General features: G+C 47.0%; 1 protein-coding gene across 6 annotated transcripts in view; it reads right to left on the bottom strand.

Annotated features, from left to right (window-relative positions):
* Sfswap (splicing factor SWAP) overlaps positions 1–18,829 on the bottom strand; it is a 68,493-nt gene extending 49,664 nt beyond the window's left edge. For 3 of the 6 annotated variants that reach the window (XM_028766252.1, XM_028766251.1, XM_028766254.1), the window contains exons 1-7: positions 18,464–18,806; positions 15,906–16,075; positions 15,177–15,308; positions 13,084–13,169; positions 6,467–6,692; positions 5,163–5,275; positions 3,932–4,067 (exon numbers count right to left, since the gene is read on the bottom strand). In XM_028766252.1, coding sequence (XP_028622085.1) covers positions 3,932–4,067; positions 5,163–5,275; positions 6,467–6,692; positions 13,084–13,169; positions 15,177–15,308; positions 15,906–16,075; positions 18,464–18,681 — 1,081 coding nt within the window. In that variant the 5' untranslated portion in view covers positions 18,682–18,806. Of the gene's footprint in view, positions 1–3,931; positions 4,068–5,162; positions 5,276–6,466; positions 6,693–13,083; positions 13,170–15,176; positions 15,309–15,905; positions 16,076–18,463 lie in introns of those variants that run through there. The other 3 variants (XM_028766256.1, XM_028766253.1, XM_028766255.1) reach the window with 3 other exon arrangements.
* Between the last annotated feature and the right edge of the window lie 287 nt (positions 18,830–19,116).

Consider the following 19,116-nt stretch of genomic DNA (forward strand, 5'->3'; position numbering starts at 1 on the left):
CCCGGGAGCCTTGTGCATTCCTAGAGTAAAGCAAGAGGGCACAAGAGCAGGTCAGGCCTGACCTTTATCTACAGGGGGATCCACATGTACTGACAAATGGCTGTTTAGCACACCAGTACAACAAACACAAAGTAGATAAGCAGGGCATATATGGGCCTAGAGAGCCATCATGACCCTCTGTCCCTCTAACCACAGAAGCTTTGCACATCTTTCATATTAACAATCCTCTGTGTCAACCTCTCTATCAGCCAGACAAGCTGTAACAGAAACCAGTCACACTCACTCTGTGTGAGTCCTGACATTGCTACCCAAGGCCTCACAGTCACAGGCGCTCCCCTGCTCCTGTCCCGTTGGTTAAGTAGTAAGGCTTGGTGGACACTTGCCAAGGCAGGAGCAAGGTTATCGAATGATGGTGATCATTTACACATATGCACAAGTCTCTCTTCAAGTGTCATTCCACTCCTCTCTAGAACACTGTGGTTAAGACGGAACTCCAAAGAATCTGCTAGATTTAACCTTGATACAAACTGGGATAAGCCATAAGCCACTGTCTGTAGGCAAGGTTCTGAACATTACAATCAATTACCCAACTGTGAGAGTTTACCAGTCAAACCCACTTGATGGCCATAAGCTGAGGGCTGGTGGGCCAAGCGCTTGCTGCGCAGGCTTCATCGCCTGAGCTCTATCCCAGGCCCTAGTAAAGGTAGAAGAGCACCGGCCCCACAGGCACCACTCTGTCACACACACACAGTCATAAGGAAACAGAGATGCTGGAAATAAAAAGAACAGTGGGAGAAAGGCTGCTGACACTCTGTACAGGACCCAGCAGTTTTCTCTGTTAACACTTAAGCAATTTAATCACTCTACGTGGATGGATTCACCACAAAGGAACTAAAATCAACAGCCACAATTAGTTTTCCTCTACTTGGCTGCATTTAAGTGCTGTCCTAATGGTTGGCTACAAACCAAGTTCCACCCAATTGAGCAGAGCCAGCATGGCTCCAAATGACCAGCAATGGGCCAAAGAAACACCAAAAATTCCATATTCTGGCCACTTCACGGCAGGTGACAAAGCCTTTGCCAGAAATCTGGACTCAAGCAACCCTAACAGCCTAGCTAGCCATAAGCCAGGAGAAACAAGCTGAAGCAGATACCCACAGAGACAAAGTACGGAGGGAGGCAAGCGTTCCAGGCAGGTACCTGGCAGAACTGGAGCCCTGGAGAAACCAAGACTGTTCCTAACTGCAGCAGCCCCACAGCCAAGGATGCTGGGACTTTTCTGATCGATTCTGGGCAATTTCATTGAGACCCTGATTCTAAGCTCTAGCCACCAGCCTGTCTCTGTGGTAAAAAACTACAGAGTCCACTGTTGCACCCAGTGATTTTCTTGATCCTGGGCACAGGGCTGTGTGGCTCTGAGGGCCGTGGTCCTTGCAGATGATAAAAGGAACATATCTGAAATCCACCAACCCTATGGATATCTGTCTGCTCTCACCACCTCCAGGTATCTAAACAGCCCACTCTTCCTTATTCCAGGATAGCTCATCAAGGCCTAATGTCCTTTTTGGTCAAGGGCAGTGTGAGCAAGACTAGCCCTCAAGTAGAACACAGCAAGCCCAGGATTTCCTCAGAGCCACAGGAAGGACTGTGGGGCCCTAGGGCCCTGTCTTGAATCTGCATGGTCCTCTGGTATCCCACACTGGCAAAGTTTGCCTCAGGCCACTCTTCTCACTGGACTGCACATGATGAGTCACCACAGGGCTGGGATGAGTCAGCTTGCTCCACTATCCTGCTTGGGCCACAGGGTCTTGGCACAGCGTACCACAGCTGACCTCTGTGTGCACTGTCCACCCTTTAATGATGGAATGAGTTTCACTATTCCCAATTTCTACCTCTCTCCTCTATGGCTATAAAAGGATACAGGAACATGAATAGACAATGCATTTGAGTCTTGGAACAGAAATGGAGGGATGGACAAGATGGATGGCTCAGTCTGTGAAGTGCTTGCTGTGCAAACATGAAGGCCTGACTTTGGATTCCTACCACCCACGTACAAACTGGGTGCTGCGACTTGTTCCTGGGGGTAAATGCAGGATCACTGTGGATTGCTGGCCAATCAAAAACAGTAAGGTAGAGAATAATCCAATCCAGGAAGGAACCCAACATCCACACATGTACACACATAGCTTCAAATGCACACACACACACACACACAAACACATACACACCTACCTCCCTAACTCTATGAACACACACTTAAAAACCAGAAAAGCAGGTCACAGGCGTCCATGAGGTGGGGTGGGTGCCAGCACACCATTCCCTCTATGGAGTACAACCAGACTGTCTGGCAGAGCCTCCTGCTGCACTGATTAGGTCCTTCATGAGCTTTCCCTGAGGCTACACAGGGCATGGGACAGGCAGGCTCTGCACCTCTTCCCAAGCGTGCACGCCAGCAGTAACTGCCAAAGTGCTGCAGGGATAACTGCTGCTGTGGGATATGCAGCAGGACGTAGAACATATAGCCCCGCAACACGATCAATTTCATCATTTCAAGAAATGGTCTAAGTTCCAGCCAACTTTTTTCCTAGGATATGCTCACAAGGTTCCCTCAGAAATTGATTTTTTTTTTTTTTAAAAAAAGATGAGGTCTCAGTAGGGTAACCCAGGTTCACCTTAAACTCAAGACATCTACCTGCCTCTGCCTCCCGAATGCTGAGATTATAAAGGCCTGTGCCACCACATCTGGCAAGTAACTGACTTTTATACAGTCTTGTTACTTTATTACATCCAAATGCCACATCTGTGTTGACCAGTGTGGAGACACAAGTGCAGAGGAGCCAGCATATATACAGACTGTTCATCCTCAATATGGTAGCCCCCTCTTCAGTACAAGAGCCCACCCTGCAGGCATCTCAGTTCACGTGAGGAAAGCAATCTGCAGCAGGGCACCACAGGCCAGGCTGACCCTTCTTTGCTGAAGGTTTCTCTTTCACACCACACTCCCACAATGCTTAGCCTCAGAACAGCAGTGAGGCCTGATACTGAACCTAGGACAGATGTTCTGATCACTGTCCAGAGTGCTCCCCTTCAATGCTTAGAAAGACAAGAGAGCAGCAATCATGAGATTCCAAAGAAACATAATCCCCTGCACGGTACAGCCAACTCTCTCTACTCTTAGGTCCCACACGCACTATTCAAGCAGCTTGGATTCAAAATACAAAAAGGAAACGGTACATTTTTATCAAACAGGCACCAGTTTTTCCTTATCACAATACCTTGGAACAATACAACATTAACAACTATTAACATAGCTTTTACAGTGTATTACAAGTTCTCCAGGCAGGATTCTCCAGTCTGTGAGAGAAACCTTAGGTTTTCCTATCTGTTGGGGGCAAGGGATATCACTGAAACCAACCAAGCCCTGTAGAAAAAGGGTTGACTGTCCATGCACAGCAACTGTGACAAACGACCCCACATTTTCTCATCCCTGCTTGCTGTTCTCAACAAAACTGTCTGCCTAATCCTGTGTTGATACCAGGGTATTATCGGAGCACCAAACAACTCTACAGCACAGACAACACTGTGCTATCTTCCCAGTTTCCGCTCTTGTCAGTCTTACAGGGCTGAGCTGTGTTCAGCACAGCAAGGTTTTGAGCCATAGGTGCCACTTCCCAGGCTTTGCTGCTCTAGCCAATCCTGAGCTAAAGGAGATGTCACTGTGGCTTTGGGAAGTAGGGTTGGCTGCTGCTTACTCTTCTATCCTTGCCTGACTCATCCTTTCAGGAATGTGGAGTCACAGGGCAGGCAAACATGCCCTCCAGGTCCCTCCCTCCTGGACCACAGAGGAGCTCTGGGGAGTGATGAGGGAGTGCATGAGGTGAAGGGCGGCGGCTGCGAGCTGGACACATAACAGGGCACTCTGGGTACTCACAGTCGGCCGTGTACTCCACCTGGGAGGGCTGAGCAGGTGTGCCATCTGCAGTGGGTGGGGCTGGTGCTGAGCTGTCAGCCTGTGCTTTACGGACAAGGGCTGCTAGAGGGTGATCCGGGTCCACCACCTTCAAGGGCTAAGGACAGAGAAGACACGTGGTCTTAGCATTTCTACGTTCTGAACCATGGACAACTTTGCTGTTGAGAAGTTACTCAACCTTACAGTACTGTGGGCATGCCTTAAGAATACCTCAGGACACATTCAGATAGAGTGAAAGCTGCCACTGCAGAGGCAGTCACTGACATCAGACCTAGAAGAAAACAACAGGAGCTGGGAGGCCATGGAGGCAGAACTGAGTCCAGAGTCAGAACCACGCCTGAGCACAAGAGCACTCCCACAAGCACACTTGCCTTGAGCCTGCCTGCTGCACCTCTGAAAACCACCATCCTCAATCCCTCCCCTGAACATGCCACCACTCCTGAGAGCATACACCCAAACACTCTTGCCAAGAGCCACTGTTATTTAAGCTGGGGACACACGCAGAGGTCCTGCCCACTTGGGGTCAGTGCTCCATCTGGCAGTGAGGACCAAAGGAGCTAAGTGGGTTTCATCTCCATAACAACTTCTAGGCAAAGAGCGGAGGAGCATCAAGACCAGACAGCAACTCACCAAAGTGTGCATGACACACTCACACAAACATCATACTCTCTCCTTCCTCAGTGGGGCTTCTCATCAACAGCTCTCTCCCTCCCCTTAATCAAGAGACAATCCTCCCAGGCATCAACTATACTCTGTGACTGTGGAGAACCTCACAGATTCTGTCTTCTATATCACAAATGGCAGTCTCATCAAGATGAGAGGAGGGCTAGAAGGGAAAGAACCTATTTAGGAACTGTCTATGAAGGGAACCAAGGCTTCAGGAAGCACACACTTTAAAAAACCTAGAAAATTCAATCCTACTAAATTCCGATCCCCACAACAAAACAGCTTCCAAATCTTCCCCGACACTATTTATATAATAAAACAGCAATTGTTTGCTTGCAAGACCTGTAATGTAGGCACGTAGGAAAACAAATGCTTCACTACCACATGGAACAGAGAAACGTAGACACCTCAGTGATAAAAAAAGATACAGCTGTACCAGGAAATGGCAGGCTTTGTGTTTTCAAACGTAAAGGAACAGCAATTTCATGACACTGTAAACACAGCCTAGTGAGGAGGAGATAAAGACCTTCATCAGCTCTTCCAGGCGGCTGCTCTTCTTGGAAGCAAAGAGAGACGGGTGCAGGTAACTCCCATCTTCCTCATCATCTTCCTCTTCGTTGTCAGAGGTTGGCCCAGATTCTGGAATTGAATTCAAGATGTTGATTATCGGGTTTGATGGCACACACTTGCAATCCCAGCATTCGAGAGGCAGAGGCAGGAGGAGAGCCATAAGTCTCTGGACTAGCCTGAAACTCTACCTCCCAAAATCCTTCATTTTGGTTTAATTGTTAACATGTATTAAATTTTCACTATATTCTATAAATATGCTCATCAAGATCATATTTAACAAAATTCTGCTTGGTGACGGGTACTTTTATAACTAATCCTACCACTTGGGAAGTAGAAGCAAAAGGATCAGAGTTCAAGGCTAGCCTGGGGTTCATTAGCCACAGTTTCAAAGACCAAAATAAACATGGGGCTAGAGAGATGGCTCAGCAGTTAAGAATATTAGTTGTTCTTCCAGAGAACCTATACTGGAAGCTCACAACTGACTGTAACTCTGGCCCCAGGGGACTCAAAACCTTGGCTTCCACGGGTACCCAACAGATGCGGCATAAACTCAAAAAGACACAAACACATACATGTAAATATATAGGTTCCCCCCATCTGAAACTAGGTTTCTATGTAGCCCTGGCTGTCCTAGAACTCACTCTGTAGACCAGGCTGGACTTGAACTAAGAGATTCTCTTGCCTCTGCTTCCCAGGTGCTGGGATTAAAGGTCATCACTACGGTCTGCCAGATAAGAAATAAATCTTAAGCAAACAGACAGACTGACTGACTGACTTTGGGAGCCAGTGAGTTTGATCCCCAGAATCCACCTGGTAAAAGCAGACAAATGACTCCTGCAGATTATCTTCTGACCCTACACATACGCCATGGTGAGAACAGGCCCACATACAATACAAATAAGTAAATATTAAATAGCAACACAGAGCCGGGCAGTGGTGGCACATGCCTTTAATCCCAGCACTTGGAAGGCAGAAGCAGGCAGATTTCTGAGTTCGAGGCCAGCCTGGTCTACAGAGTGAGTTCCAGGACAGCCAGGGCTACACAGAGAAACCCTGTCTCGAAAAACAAAACAAATAAACAAACAAAAAGCAACACAGGCTGGGTGTGGCAGCATAGGCCTTTATTCCCAGCATGGTCAGAGAGCTGGATGTGAGTTTGAAGCAGTGGGGGAACTCAAGTTTGTGTTTCAGTCTTGCTCCTGAGAATGGGACCCTCATACCTCCACACCGCCCACCCCACCCCGAGACAAGCCCACGTACTTTTCTTCTCCTCACTCCTGCTCTCAGCTAGCACCGTGTACCGTCCTTCCTTCATGGCTTTCTGGATGAATTTGTAGTAGGGGTTGAGGTAGTGATCAAACCGCAGGAAGTCGAACTGCGAGTTCCGTGCTTGCTTGGCCTTCAGCATGATCTCGAACTGTGCTCCCTGCTTGCACACGAAGTTGGCTGTGCGCTCGATGATGGCATGCATTTTGGCTGTTGGTGGCTAGGGATAAAGTTGTGTGATCAGTCTATGTATGCAACGCCCACACACATGCACATACAAATAAGTTCTGTGATTTAATAAAATAAAACAGCTTGGTTTTACTGTTCCAATTCAAGAATAAGATATTTCAAGGCTATCAAGCTGGCTGAGCAGGTGAATACACTTATCACCAGGTCTGACAACCTGAATTCAATGACCGGAGTCTATATGGTGGAAGGAGAGAGCTGACTCCTGAGAGCTGACCTCTGACCTCCACTTGTGTATTGTGGCACATATGTGCCCACAATGTCCCCAAATAAACAAATGTACAATATTTTTAATATCAACAAACAGAGTTTACACTAGAAAATTACATGGAAAAAATGCTTATGTAACCTCAGGACCTCATACCTTATAAAATAAAAGTGGCTCAATTTCTGAAATTTAGTGGCTAATTAATAATGTCCTCCTCACTTTAAAAAGAAGACATGTCAAGACCAGCAAGATGGCTTATGGATGAAGGTGTCTGCTGCTAAGCCTGAGACCCTGAGCTCAATCCCTGGAAGAAGTGACCCCTGTATGCTGTCCTCTGACCGCCACATAGATACAGTGCTGCACGGTGTCCCCCTCCACCAATCAAATGAATTGTAATGGCACGTTTTTTGAAAAGAAGAGCAATGTTTATAGTTTTAAAGTTATCTGGCTTCTCAATAAACTAGGTTCCGTGTTAGAAGAAATCCAGTGTGCACGGGGACATAGGCCCTGACACAGATTTTCACCAGCTCTGGCTTAACAAAGATTCACTTGCAAAAGGCCGTTCTATAAACATGTCAAGGATCAAGGATCACTTCAGCATGACCCACAGAGGTAGGCATGACTGCACCACACCGGTTCTTGGTGGATCAGATCAACTTGCTAGCTTCCGTGTCTTAACAGCAGGTGCTATGATAACACTGTGACTACAGTAGCTCAAACACAAAAACATACCTCATTTTCTGTATGTGTGTGGGTGCTGTAGTGGAGGTCAGAAGACAAATTGCAGGAGTCAGTTCTCTTCTACCACATGGGTCCCAGGAGTAAAAATCAGGTTGTCAGGCTTGATGGCAAGTGCCTTCACCTACTGAGACACCTTGCCAGCCCCAAAGTATCATATAAACATACCTCATGATCTACTACCAGGATAAAAACAAAAACAAAAACAAACAAAACAAAACAAACAAACAAACAAAAACTATTTCTCCTGGAGAAAGCCATTTATAATGGTTAATTCTGTCGACTTGACACAATCTAGTATCATCTGCCAGACGGACCTTTGAGCATGCCTATTGAGGATGATCTTGATTACTGTTAACAGAAGTGGGGAGACCTGCCCACTGTGGGTGGCACCACACCCTGGTTTGGATCTTGGACTGTAAGTAGAGAAGCAGAGCTGAACAGCAGCAACATTCATCCCTCTTTGTTTCTGATTACAGATGCAATGTGAACAGCTGCTTCAAGCTCCTGCCCTCTTGCCTTCCCTGCCAGGACAGGCTGTTCCTAGAACTGTGTGAGATTTAAGCCCTTTCCCACTTAGGCTGCTTCTGTCAGGATACTTTATCACAGGATCAGAGACTAAGGCAACATTCTTTGCATCTTTACTATGCAGATCTTACATTCTCTTTCATTTAAAACCATCACTACCATTCCAGCACTACTGAATACTTAGTAAGCCTGGCATAGTGTCTTTTGATTCCAGCACTCAAAATGCAGCGGCAGGCAGAGCTCTATGAATTCCAGGCTAGCCAAGACCATATATTAAAACACTATTTCAAAAACAGAACAAAACAACAATGTCACAAAAAATAAAATAAAAACAAAACAACAATATCAACAATAGCTATAAGGATTGGGGTACAGCTCAATGGCAGAGCACATGCTTAGCATCCACAAGGCTCTGGGTTTGAACTCTGGCACTAAATAATCACATACAAGCCCAAACAAACAACCAAACAACTCCCCTCCACCTGCAAACAACAAAAAACTCAAACCCACAACCTGTTATGTATGCATATCACAAAGACTACATGGCAGAAGGGAAATGTTCTGGTCTCATCTATGCCTAAGTCCTATGTTGAGAGCCTTCTCCCTGGAAACTCCATCAGCTTGGCCCTAAACTGGGCAGTGGGACAGAGACAGCCACAGGACAGGAAGCCCAAAGATTAGATTTCCCAAGAACTATGAGAAGTTCTAGACAGAACAGGAAGGGACAGTTTAGGAAGGTAGTAAGTAGGGAGGAGTCTGTGAGTCTTCCCAGTGAGAAAGACAAGAAATGTTCTGTCCATAGGTCCAAATAAATGCCAGATCAGTCACAGGACAGACAGACAGACACAATCATGGAAAAACTACCAGGAAATGTGGTAACTGTCTCCCATCAATTGGAAGTGGAAAGAAGTTCTCCCAAACCAAGCTTCAGAACACTGTGGCACAAAGGAGAGAGAGACAGAACTTCGGCAGCATGTGAAAATTATCTGGAGAATCTAACACTGACACAGGACCTGGTGCTAGAGCAGCACCCACAGGTGGGAGATGAGGGCCCTTTCTTTTTCACAGATGAATGGACAACAGTCAGGAAAGCCCAGGGTTTCTCCTATGTCACGTGACTGGGGTTACCAGATAGGAATACAAACAAGCACAGACACACCAGCACAGGCCTAGGGCACGCCATGGCCACAGAAAGTGGCCCATGAAAGACTTAAATGTTACATACAACACCTAATAAGTCCTGTCTCTCCTTTCCCAGTGTCCACTGTATTCTTATAGAACATGTTCTAACAGGCCTGCTAAGCAGCAGAATTTCTGGGCTCCTAGGCCTGACCAGTGGTGGGTTGCAGAACCCAGTAAAATGCAATGTTAACCCCCAAGGAAGCCCATAAGTCCATGAGCACCTGGAAGACATCATTCACAGCTCAAGACTCATGACACTAGGTGCAGTCACCCATGTTTGCCATCTCTAGTGTCTTGGGACTGAGGAGGGAGTGAATAGACGGGCTGAACACAGGACTCCGCACTTCGCCTTACAAGGTTTCACAGGGCAACATTGCAGCCAGAACAGGTGGCTAGCTCATGTATGGGACTCACAGAAGGACACAGGGTTTTAGATATCTGGGAAAGAGACAGTCAGGTTTTCTGTTTTTCTTCCTTTGGAGAAGAAAAACACATCCATAAAAGTACCATTAAAACAAAAACAAAAAAACAAAATCAGAAGTAGTGGGTCAAATCTTTAACCCCAGCACTCAGGAGGCAGAGGTGGGGGGATCTCTGAGAGTTTGAGACCAGCCTGGTCTACAAAGGGAGTTCCAGGACAGCCAGGGCTGCACAGAGAAACCAAAAACCAAAACCAAAGCAAACAAACAAAACAAAACAAACAACCCCCTCTAAAATCCAAAGTCAGGTCAGATCATCTGAAGAGCCTGGGTCTACAGGCTCACAGGTTTGGATAGGGCTGGAGAGTCAGTCATGCCGGCATGAGGACTGGGAGGGAAGCAGCAGGAAGCAGGCAGTGACCCCAGGTGCGTTGTGTTCACTAGGTTCTACCCAAGAGCTCCGTGTGAACCGAGGGCTCCGAGAGCATGTGCCTCCTTGCCCACCTCTAACCCAGCTCAAGGTCTCCCACCCTCAGCTGCCACAGCAGCACCTATCCACGTAAGCGATCCACCACCTATGCTTAGTCGCCAACCAGAACTGCTGCTACCAACACCACCCGCTAATGTTTCCCATTGCCACCACAAAGGCAGTATCCAGTCCACTGCCATTACCATGCTACAGTTTTACCGTCTACTCAATGAAGGCCCAAAGCCACACCTGACAGTGAGACAGACGGAGGAAAGGCTAAGGAGACACTCAGCCAAGAACTCAAGCAGGCTCTTCTTTTACGAGCCACAGGCACTGTATTCAGGGACCTCTCAAACCATGATACTGGAGAACTGTGGGAACAGAACAAGGCTCCCTTAACTGTCTGTGGGTTCATGGTAACTATTAAACAGCTTAGTGATGTTTACACAGCTGTTAAACCCTGTAACAGGAACTAAGCCATCAACTTTCTATTGTACCTATGATGGTTTGTATATGCTTGGCCCAGGGAGTGGCACTATCAGGTATGGACCTGTTGGGAGTAGGTATAGCCTTGTTGGAGTAGATGTGTCACTGTGGCCAAGGGCTTTAGGACCCTTATCCTAGCTGCCTGGAAGTCAGTATTCTCCTAGCAGCCTTCAGACAAAGGCGTAGAACTCTCAGCTCCTCCTGCACCATGCTGTCTGGACACTGTCATGTTCCCGCCTTGATAATGGGCCGAACCTCTGAACCTGTAAGCCAGCCCCAATTAAATGTTGTTCTCATAAGAGTTGCCTTGGTCGTGGTATCTGTTCACAGCAGGAAAACCCTAAGACAGTATCTTTGTTTTTATATTTGAACAGAGATTAAAAAAAATCTTTAGTGTGAAAAACAAAAGGGCTGAGAAGAAGGCGCAGTGGAGAACGAGCTTGTTGCACAAGCACGAGGACCTGAGTTCAATCCCCAGCACTCAAGTGAAGGTGAATGGTTTCTAAACCTGAGGGTGACTCGTAGTTTCTATTTGCAGAAGTACACACACACACACATATATACATATACACATTATACACACACACATACACACACACCCCACCTCACACTTGGGAGATAAAAGAAAGAGGACCCCAAGTTTGAGGCCGACATAGGGTATATAAGATAAACCTCAAAAGATGGGGCAGAGGCAGGAGAGATGGTTCAGCATCAAGAGCACATACTGTTCTTGAAGAAGATCCAAGTTTGAGTCCAGCACCTTCAGGCTCACACTTGCCTGTAACTCTGTTTCCTTCTGGCCTCCTTAGGTAAATGCATACATAGCTAATGTTAAATAAATATATTTAGTATAAAATATAGGTAATATAGCAAATGGTTCTTTAGGCTCAATTTCAACAGGATAGTCTGCTTTGAAATTGCAGAAACACTATGTATCACAACAAATATGGAATGGAAAGATGGCTTATCGATTAAGAACACTTCCTGCTCTTCCAGGGAGCCAAGCTTGATCTCCAACACCCATCTGCATTAGGCAACTCCAGTTCCAGAGAATTTCACACCCTCTTTTGGCCTCTGAGGGAACCTGCACTCATGTGCACAAATCCCCACAGATGTGTATACTTTAAAATGAATCTTTAAAAAAAAAGCAAAACAAAACTAAACACTGTAAAACTTAGAATATTAACTCTTCAGGTAATCATTTCCTGGTCTCACCAAAGCAAAAAAGTTAAAAGAAGGAAAGACGGAAGCAACCATAAACAGTAAGCACATAGAAATTTCTACCCAGATCTGTAAAAGACGTCAAAAGGAGGGTAAGGCACCACCTTCCCTTACAGGATGCAGGAAAAGAGCAAGAACCTCAAGTCCATGCTGAACTGAGGGTGGCCACACCAGTGTGGAGAGTGTCACAGGGGCTGCGGGTGAGTCATGGTGTCTCCTGTCCACCTGATGATCTACACTGCCAAGCACAAAACCTGGAACAGTTTTACCTTTGACACTTGCCAGTGAGTGAAAATAATGTCAAAGAAAACACGTTTTCCTGACACAGAGCCTCAGGAACCCTTCTCAAACATGACTTATAACCATTGGGCTGCAGGCACACGCCTACTGGAGGCACATGCTTGCTCCTGAAGCAGCACTTGGGGGATGGAGAGAGGATCAGGAGCTCAAGGCCAATCTCAGCTACACACTGAGTCTGAGGCCAGCCTGGGTTACATGAAGCTCAGTTTCAAACCTAATTTAAAGGGGACTGATAAAACAGCTTATCAGATGAAACACCAACAGAGACAGGGTGCATTCACACAGCCCTCCCTCTGCTTTCCTCATCCACGGAGGGCAGCCAGGACACATCACATGGACCCAAGAGTGTCCAGTGAATGTTTGGCAAAGAGCAAGTGCCTCTACAACTAACTCATAGCAAAGTCAGAAGCAGGAACTCTGCTGACCATAAGACTGCCCTGAGCACAACAGTTCCCAGATTGGTATGTAGATGGCGGCATCTCAGCTGGAACCTGGCTTGCCTAGTAAATCTCCAGCCCCCTTCCCACCCCCTTGTTTAAGGAGATAGGGTCCCAGTCTGGAGTACTTAGGCTGACTTGGAATTTGCAATCCTCCTGCCTTAGCCTCCCAAGCCCTAAGACAACAGCTGTGCACCACCACACCTGGCACCCATTTTTCTTCAGAGGTAAGTGGGCTGTGCTCTTTTTTCTACAATTCACAAATGATCTTGCAGCACAAAGCATCTAAACAGCGGCTGAGTTTTACTTCATACTCTTACACACCACAAAGAGCAGCAACAAAGCACTGGGGGAGGCCAGTGAAGAAGCACACATACCAGCTCCACGTCAGATGGGACACTCAATCCTAAAGGAGCAATGAAGGGCTCTTCATTTTCTTCCAAGTTTTCAGCCTCATTTTTTTCTGTTAAAAAAAAAAAAATGAAGAACCTCAGCACGATGACCAACCAACAGCAGGCAAGGACACAGCGTGGGCTTTTCCTGACTCTGTACTGGTGCACTACTCCTTCTGGAAACCCCTTCCAGCTTCCTGTTCCATCTTTTGAACAGCACCATTCATGGATTCCACAGAGGTGGGGGAGAATCAACAACAGGAGCGTGTTTCTGGGTCAGGTGGAAATCTGCACTCCAGTCTGGGTGTTCTTCAACCCCAGGATTCTGGCCATAGGCTTCTGTTACATCTGTCTTTGTCTGCTTTAGTGAAGCCCAGCTCACTTCCCTGGTGCATGGCCAGCTTCCCCAGGACACAATGCTTAAAGCTTAGCAGACACTCAGTAGATGTTCTGTGACTGTATGTGTAAATGTGGGCAGGAGCCTGCCACAGTGCACATGCTGTTCCTGTAACCTTTAGGCTACTGAACAGGGACTCTCACTCTACCTCCCATCTCCCATAGAGGCTCCTGTTACCACTCTCCAGTTTTCACATGGATCCTCATAGACGTGCATCTAATTCATTTACCTTAGAGCCCTGATGAGTGATCTTAAAGTCATTAGTGTCCTCTGACATTACTATACACCTACTATCTCAGTCTGCTCTGTGCTAACTGGGTAATTTTCTTAGCATGCTGGGGACAGATAAAGCCTAGATCTTCTCTACCTGAGCTAAATCTGCCTCTCCCAGGCTCTTGTTTAAGACAGATGCATTAACGGGCGTCAAAACCACCTCCAACTATTTCTGTGGATCCAAGATAGTAACAAAGGTAACCAAAGTCTGGAAAATTCTATTCTGATCACCAAATTGTAAAACAATCAAGTCATCTCCTCCCAACCAAACTACCCTCTTAAAAAAAGAATGAAGATAAATTTTTAAACCTCTTTTTATCATGTCCATTTAACATCTGTCTGCGATATATTGGACAAGGTCCTACACGCTACTCCTTTTCTGAATTCTAAGGCACTAAATACACTTCAATGGCCAACTGAATACCAATTTATACGTTATTTGTGTGTGGCTGCACAGTGTGTGGAGGTGAGGAAACAACGTGTGGGAGTCTGAAGTCACAGCACCGTTATTGAGAACAGCTTATGTGGCACTGATGCTCTCAGGGTTCACAGAAGGACTCTGCTTACACCCTAAGTGCTTGGAGCTTTGACAGCGCTATTTCTTTATGGTCAAAGTTGCCACATTAGCCTAGGGAGGACACTGACTTCAAACTTTAATGTTATACTAACAGTCTTGTCTTTTCTTTCATGTCAATAGCCCCTTAGAAGTCTTTCCACTGGACGCTTCTGCTAGAAACAGGATATGCAGAAAGAGACTCATAGGAAACCTAGGAATATTAACAACTGCTAGGCAAAACTGATATTCCCGAATGGATACCCACTATGGAAGTGGGGTGGTCAGAGTAAGAGTAGCCTCCATAGGCTCATGTATTTGAATGCTTAGTCACCAAAAAGTGGCTTAAAGCCACTTCCTATAACATTTCAGAGAATTAAAAGGATCAGAAGGTATGATCTTGGAGGAAGTGTGTCACTGGTGGTGAGGTGTGAAGTTTCAAAAGCCCATGTCTCTCAGCCTAAGGATCAGTATGTCCTTCTCGGCCATTGCCCCAGCACTTGTCTGCATGCTGATGTGCTCCCATGATGATAACGGACTAAAAGCCTCTGAAACTGTAAACAGCTAAATGCTTTCTCCCATAGGAGCTGCCTTGGTCAAGACCTGATGACGAAGACAGGGAGAGTGCGTGTTCAGTGCAGAAGTAGTATCCCGTAAGAATTCAGTGAGACCCATCCTAAGAGGAGCAGGCGAGAAGCCTCTGGATCTGGGCAGTTAATCAAAGTCAAAACTGCTATCTGTCTATTCTGCTCACAGCTCAGCTCCTAGTCTCAACAAGAGAAGGCCCCTCACTAGCATCCCAGACGGCTGTGCTGTGGTCACTGCCCACCTGGAATGGGCTTTCCTTCCCCTCACCTCTCTGTTTCAAAGGCTCTTCCTCTTCCGTGGGCTCTGACGGGTCGTAATAGTCACTGCCGTAAGTGAACCCTACGGCACTGTAGTTCCCATCCTCCGCCAGTGCTTCACTCAATCTTTTGTATTCTTCCTCTTGAATAAAAACGAGAATCTTATTAACAAAAATAGAAGTTTACTGAGAAAAACTTCATACACTTCTAAAGTGCAGCTACTATCAGTGAAGCATACAATACACCTTTTCAATCTTTTTTTTTGAGGAAAAATGTTTCTGGAAACAACACTTGGTATCTATCGGCATGTACTTTTTGCCAGTATGTGTTTACCCACAGATAGAAGAATACACATCTTTTATGGAAAATTTCTTCCTGCTGAGGAAATTTTAGGATTAAGAATTGTATTAAAGATCATTAAGGCAAAGACAAGAACATCGATTTTCATTCATACGATACTGTTAAAGAAGAACAGTTAAAGAGTTTTGTTTTTTGTTTTGTTTTTGGTTTTTTTTTTTCAAATCCCAGTCTGCCCTCAAAAGCTGGGAAAATTCTCTGTGGCTCTACATATAAACTATCCTGAGGTCCTCTCAGAACGCAAAGACTCCTGTTTTTCCAATCCACTGGGTACTGTCAAGATAATATCAGAAAGAGTGAGTATAAAAATGAACGGAGTAACTTTTTAAACACTTAAAATTTTAAAAAGGTGTGGCTGAAGTAAGTCTTTCTTGAGCAGTACCTTGCCTTGCCTCCTCCTCAAGCAAGTCCGTATGCAAGGCTAAATACCTCTCTTCATCACACAGCGCCTCTACCCGCGCCTCCTCTTCCGACAGCTGGTAGTCTCGGTTCCACGTGGCGTACTCAGCATCGTATGCAGAGAGGTCATGCAGGTGACCACGCCCGTCGTATCTGTAATGGGAACACGCTGGTCACTGGAGGGAAGTCTACACCCATGCTGGTTGCTTGTGACACTCTATGCACATACTTACCAATTAAAATAATGAAATAAAAATATTAAAACAAATGCAAAGCTTCACATTTATACTTAACGTGACTAGTCATCTCTCAGCTACTTTTAAACTGGAGTAATCGTAACAAAGTCTAAGCACCTCTCTACAGCACAACAGAACTTAGAGCTAAAGGCAGACAGTCCTTTAGGGCAGAAAACGTATCCCCCTTGCTAGCAGTTCTTACCATGTATGCTTTGGTCAACCATTCAGTGCCAAACACTTGCCAAAACATCTGTTCTCAGTAGTTAAATATTACAGCTTACATTCACACAGACCGAGTCCATAAATACCTATCCGACAGAACCAAACGGGCGAAATTTCCTCGCTTCTTCCTGCTAGTCTCGAACTCTCAGGAGAGATCTTCACCAAAGAAACGTGCGTCCATTGGAGGTAAAATCTTGGCTAGGCTCGCCCCTAGCCACTTGGCTGAGGAGAGAAGTGCTGGGTTATGTGGTAGAGAGACACACATACAAAGGAACAGTGACATATACATGCAGTTTAAGGAGGTTCACTGCAAACATGGCCAAACCATCGGAAGGCGCAGCATCAGTATGTCCCTTTTTACTTTAAGTCCCAGGATGAAGACACATCGTTGAAGACCAACGGGCTCTTTACCAAATTTAGGACTAAGGAGAGCACTTTCTGCTATGTCTGAACATAAGACTCAATGGAGATGCTGTCAATGTACAACTGCCAGACGACAAATGAGTCAGTGAAGTTTAAATCTCAAATTTAGGTTGCACAGGTGAATGTGGAGTGACAAACCAAAGTTTGCATGATTTATCAATGTTGACTTTTGTGATGGAAACCAAATTAAGGAAGGAAAATGTACACCACAGGAAAAAGGCCAAAAATTCCTGGGAACCCCAATGGTTTTATTTTATTATCAAAATCTGCTTAACTTTGATGTAAACCTCCTTAACTTACAAATGTATTATTTTCAAATATTACACATATACATGTGTGGTGTTTGCTCCCCACCGGTTTTGGGAGACCTAACTCAAATCATGCACAGAATGATATGGAACCTGTATATGGAGTAGAGGTTTTAGCATTTGCCCAACTTTTTAACAGTACACATCACCACAAGTGCCTGGGAAGCATCATCACTTGCTATCAACCGCGGGTCAAAGGCATAGCACATTCCAGCAGAGTGGACCATCAGATCCAGAGCCGATCTGATCTGCAACACCCCCTTCACAAGTCCTTTCTTCCTAGATCTCTCCCCAGATGGAGATGTAAGGGATCGTAAAGGCCTACTGGTCATTAACGTGTCCGTTCTGGCCAGCTCAGATGTAATCCCTACAGTCATGCAAGTTCCAAGTCTTTGCAGAATCCAGTTTTACTTGTCTCAAACGATGGGTTTCCTTCACTTGGAGAAAACCACTCCACAGCTTATTGGATGCTCACAGCCTTTCAGTCCTGGCCCCAGAAGCAATATTGCCCAACGGAAGGACAAATACCCAAACCCGGGATGGTGGAGAAGGAAAGAGGGACTGAAAAATGAGAAGAGAGGTGGGGAGCAAACCACCCAATCATGTAATGCCATCCTTTTCAAATCAAACACCTTCAGAAATCCACGTTCCCGCCCCTTTACCCTCAACTCAGGGCACCCTTAAGTGGGTGTGATTTGAAAAGAAACAACACAAAGGTAAACCCAGCTCCACCCTTCAGCTTTAGAAGACAGTGAAACCAGCTCTAAGAACGCTACCCCTAAGAGCAAGGTCCGCACGGGGTCGACCGGCTTCCAACAGACAGCAACTTCACCAACTACCGTGGTTGGTCAAATGGTCGCATAACCGCGGGGAAGGGCTCGCTGGACGCCAAAAGTCAAGCCGGCCAGAGACGGTTCAGGCTAACTCACGGGGTCCAAAAGAAGCTTCTACCCACGGCCTCGGCGTGCGGCGCTTCGGAGGAACAAAGCGCACTCCCGGGCTCCCTCCCGCACAGCCAGCGGAGGGACAGCGGCACCCGCCCCACGGCGCGGGCGGGAGGCCCGGGCAGCTTCCACCGCGCTGAGTCGCCAGCAGCAGCCCGGGCTCGAGGGGTTGCGGGAGCAGAGTCGATCCCTCCGGCGACGGCGCGGCGCGGCGCCAGCTCTGGCCGGAGCCTTAGGGCCGGTTTCACCGTCCCCTCCCCCCGGACGCCGGGGAACGTGGGGGCAGGGAGGCCCCCGAGTCCCCGGGCTCCGCAAAACCCCCTTTTCGGTCCTGGCCATCAAGTCAACATCAGGCGAAATCAAGCGGGCGAGGGAGGGGAGGGTCGACGGGTGGGGGGAGGAACCGACCTGTCGATGAGGATCTTGTGGTCCCCCATCCAGGGGATGAGGTGCTGTCCCTGTTCTTGGGCCAAAGCCCGCTCGTCGTCGCGGAACAACTTGCAGGCATAGCCGAACACCAGAAGCTCCACCCGGTTGCCCCCAGTGCCGGTGCCGCCGGGCCCGGCCTCCTCCTTCACTACGCCCTTCCTCTCTGGCTTGGCGCGGCCCCCGCCGGCACCGTACATGACAGCGTCCCCGACGTCCGGGCCGGTCTGCTGCTGTGCCGAACAACGTCCCTGATGCCTCGCCTGGCCTACCCCCTCAGTCAAAGGCGCCGCATCCTCTTCGCAACTTCAACACAGCCGCCATAGCGAGCCACAAAATGGAGGAAACGCAACTTCCGGTAAGAAGTCCGCCCTTTCCGGAAGTAATAGTGGTAGATTCGCCACGGCCACAAGCCGTTTGAACAGCTGAAAAATATGTAGACCTTAGTTTCTGTTGTCCAGTTTTATCTTGCGATGGTAATTTGTGTTTATGGAAAGAAATTTATTTCTGCTTTTTTTGGAGGCCTCCTAGGATATGGCGAAAGTGCGGTTTGTGGCCGTGCGCCAACTCCTGCTGTAGCTGGAGGGTGGCCGCGAGGTGTGGAGGCAAAGTGGTATCTTGTTGGGAGCGCGTCT

This window comes from Grammomys surdaster, unplaced genomic scaffold (genome assembly GCF_004785775.1).
Source record: "Grammomys surdaster isolate TR1022 unplaced genomic scaffold, NIH_TR_1.0 166, whole genome shotgun sequence".
NCBI lineage: Eukaryota > Metazoa > Chordata > Mammalia > Rodentia > Muridae > Grammomys > Grammomys surdaster.